At 55.6% G+C, this 3,417-nt stretch overlaps 1 protein-coding gene across 1 annotated transcript; it reads right to left on the bottom strand.

The window, feature by feature from the left end:
* Window positions 1–243: 243 nt before the first annotated feature.
* On the bottom strand, window positions 244–2,941 carry Apoa4 (apolipoprotein A4). Its single transcript, XM_041638676.1, has 3 exons — window positions 2,522–2,941; window positions 2,127–2,253; window positions 244–1,439 (listed from the first exon to the last, which is right to left on the bottom strand). Exons 1-3 carry the CDS (start codon window positions 2,568–2,570, stop codon window positions 449–451), a joined length of 1,167 nt encoding a protein of 388 aa, XP_041494610.1. The 5' UTR covers window positions 2,571–2,941; the 3' UTR covers window positions 244–448.
* Window positions 2,942–3,417: the final 476 nt, after the last annotated feature.

Here is a 3,417-nt window from a genome sequence, read left to right as displayed (position 1 = left end):
CCAGGGCCTTTGTTAACTGGCAGTGGCTAAAAGACTGTAAATGGGGTGTGTGTTTCCTGATAGACTGACATCTTTTCTGCCTTCTCCTCTCCATCCTCTCTGTCACACCAACCCCTGAGCCTCAGATAGGTTCCCCCACAGTGCCACCCTGTTCCTGCCAGATGCTGCTCAGCTTAGGCCAGCATTGTCCTCGTCCCCACCTCCGGCCAGCCCCCAAGGAATCACATGGCAACCAACGGGGGCTAATTTCTCAGTTGCTTTATTGAGTAGTTAGATGAGACATCACCTCCTGAGGGACAAGTGTCCTCGAGCAGGTACAAGGAGTGTTTAGGGGCAGACTGGCAGACAGGGGGTGGGACAGGGCAGACAGGGGGTGGGACAGGGCAGACAGGGGGTGCGGCAGGGCAGGTGTCTGCTGCTGGGATGGGTCGCGGGCACCAGGGACAGGTCAGCTCTCCACGGGGCTGGGGTTGGAGTTGGGCTCCTGGACCTGCTCGGGGACGGGGAGGGCCAGGGGCTGGTCTGGGCTCTCCTTTTTCTCCAAGCTGCCCATAAAGAAGCTGACCTTTTCCCTCAGGTTCTTCTCCAGGAAGCTCAAGTGGCTTTGCACGTCCCCCGAATTGGAGCCCAGCTGCTGCCTGAACTGCTCCATCTGCTGCACCAGGGCCTTGTTGAACATCTCCCCCAGGGGCTCCACAGTGCGCCGGAACTCCTCCACCTGCTGGTCTAGCTGGCTGTTCAGGTCTTCCAGAGACTTCTGCAGTCCCTCGGTGTTGCCCTTCAGCTTGCTGTGCACGTCTTCCACCAGCGGTGCCAGTTTTTCCTGCAGCTGCTGGATGTTGGTGGAGACCTTGGTCTGAAGCTCCTCGGCGTTCTTCTTCATCTGGAAGGCCAGGCCCTCGAGCTGATGGTTGAGTTTCTCCTGCACACCCTCGGCGAGGGGGGCCAGGCTGCTGCGCAGCTCCTGCAGGTTCTGATCGATTGTAGCCTTCAGCTCGCTGGCACGGGGGTTTAGGCGTGCCTTGAACTCTTCCAGGTTCTGGCTAAACTTGTCCTTGAACTCGTTGGTGAAGGGCGTCATTGAGGCCTGCAGGCTGTCCACGTTCTCCTGCAGCATGGTCTGCATGCGCTGCATGTAGGAGGTCAGCTGGCGCTTCAGCTCCTTTGCCTCGGTGTTGACCTGGGTTTTCAGCCCCTCGGCATAGGGACCCAGGTTCTGCTGCAACTTTTGCACGTTTTCCCCGAATGTCTGGCTCACAGTGTTGGCGTGGGGCATCATGCGGGCTCGTAGGTCCTCTAGTTCCTTTCTAATCTCTTCCTTTACCCTCTCTGTATCCTTGGCCAGGCGCTCACCGAGTTCCAGGGCAAAGGGCACCAGCTTCTTCTGCAGGTCATCTGCATATGTATTCACATTCCCAAGTTTGTCCTGGAAGAGGGTGCTTCAGGGAAAGGTGGAGAGAAGCCCCATTACACTTGGCAGTAGAGACTCTGCTTTATGTACCTGTCTAGGTCAGGAGTGTGTCCATGGGAACCAAGACCTCCATCTTGTCCCTGTGGCCCTCCCTGGGGTAGGTCATACTTTCAGGAAATCTACTAGGATTAGTGTTCCTTTGGATTTTTATCTGCAAGACTTCTGCTCGGCTTCAGCATCCTTATCTACCCATCACGTGACTCCTTTCCTTGTGATTAAAGAACAGAACAGGACTGGACTTTAACTCCCGCCCCCTACCTCCCAGGCAAGGGTCACATTGAGCAACTTTGCAGTCTTCCAGCGGCACAGGGTCTGACATCCTTGCTCATGATCAGAGCATCTGCAGACATCCCAACCTCCCTTCCCCTGACTTCGCAGGCACCCATGTTTCTAGAGATCCCACCTCACAGGACATGTCTTCTTTCTCCTACCACGAGCTTGCAGTGGGATTTGGCTATTTACCAAACTTAGCACACTTAGGAAGATACTATAGGCATGGATCCCTGGGCCCAGCTTCCCTGTTTACAGGGACAGTCTAGGTCCAGAGAGGCCAGACTCCCCTAGCGAGAAAGGAAGGATCCCAAGTGTTGGTGTCCCACCTCTCATCAGCTTTGGCCTTCAAGAAAGCCTGGTGTTGCAGACTGACCCCACTTACTTGAACTGTTGGGTAACGTCTGACTTCTGGATTTTCTCCATAGCCTCCTTGGCATTGTTGCCTAGCTGAATGAAGTAGTCCCACACCACAGTGGCCACCTGGTCCTCACTGACCTCAGCCCGGGTGCCTGGGAAGAGAGCAGCCACAAGTCACGAACAGTGTACATCCCTCTTCTGGACCCTTGCCTCAGCTCTGAGCTGGATGGTGCTGGAGTTGGGGTAACCCAACCCATTTCTCCATCTCTGGGTTAACCCGGAGAGCCCTGGTACCAACAAGGGCCTGTTCTCATAGGAGCAGCAAACCCAAGGCCACCCTCAGCTGTTCTCTAGTTCTAGAGCTCCCTTTCCACGCTGCCTCTCGTACGCAGCAGCGGCTAGAGAGCTGTGTCTACTTACCGGTGATAGCCACCAGGGCCAGGGTCAGCACCACAGCCTTCAGGAACATCCTGGGCTCCTCGCTGGGCTGCAACAGTCTTGGCTACACTGGATGTTTCCGGTAGTGAGAAGAAACAGTTCACCTGTGTCGCTGCGGAATTGACTGCAGGCAAAGCCAGCCACGCATTTAAAGCCCCTCCAGCCCTCTCTCCCCGCCTCCTCACCAGTGTGTGGCTCCACGTTGGAAGGTGACACACCTTCCCAGGAGGCCTCTTGGACTTTAGTGACCCTAAGAAGACAACGTGGAAGCAGACGGAACACAGGCAGCAGGGGGAAGCGGCCTTGTTGGGTTGGCCCCACCCTCCCTGTTCAGGAGTCTGGGAAGGGGACCTGGGAACTTGAAGAGAAACAAGCCTGGGAGACAAGGGGTGTCCCTGAGCAGGACTGAGGCCCCAGAGGCCCCATTGGCAGCTCTGGGTTTGTGCCAGCCTTGGGGAACAAGGTCCAGGTCTCCTCTTTCTGCCCCAGTGAGACAGGCCCTCTCTGACAGCTGTCCCCAACCCAAACTCTGTCTCAGGACATCAGCTATGGACAAAACACCAGGCCCATTCAGGGCTGCAGCAGGCAGTGAGCTGTGGCCTAGGTATCTGCAACAACCCTTGGTCAGAACCCAGGATTGAAGGGGTTAAGCGTAAGTGTGCTTTATGTCTCATGACTGTCAAACTGAATCACCCCAGTCTAGTTATCTGAAGTCCCAAGCCTCAGTTTCCCCTTTGGACAATGTATAATTTGTTACATTAAATTATACAGTACTTGTGAAATGGGCAAGGGGCTTAGCCGGAAGTAAGTGCTGAGACTAATGACGGTGATCTTCCGTGGATCAGAGCTGGGAAGGTAGCAGAGAACCTGACCCTCTC

Source organism: Microtus oregoni, unplaced genomic scaffold (assembly GCF_018167655.1).
Source record: "Microtus oregoni isolate MIOR12 unplaced genomic scaffold, Mior012 000055F_ref0000237, whole genome shotgun sequence".
Classification (NCBI taxonomy): Eukaryota; Metazoa; Chordata; class Mammalia; order Rodentia; family Cricetidae; genus Microtus; species Microtus oregoni.
This window is presented reverse-complemented; position numbering and strand designations above follow the sequence as displayed.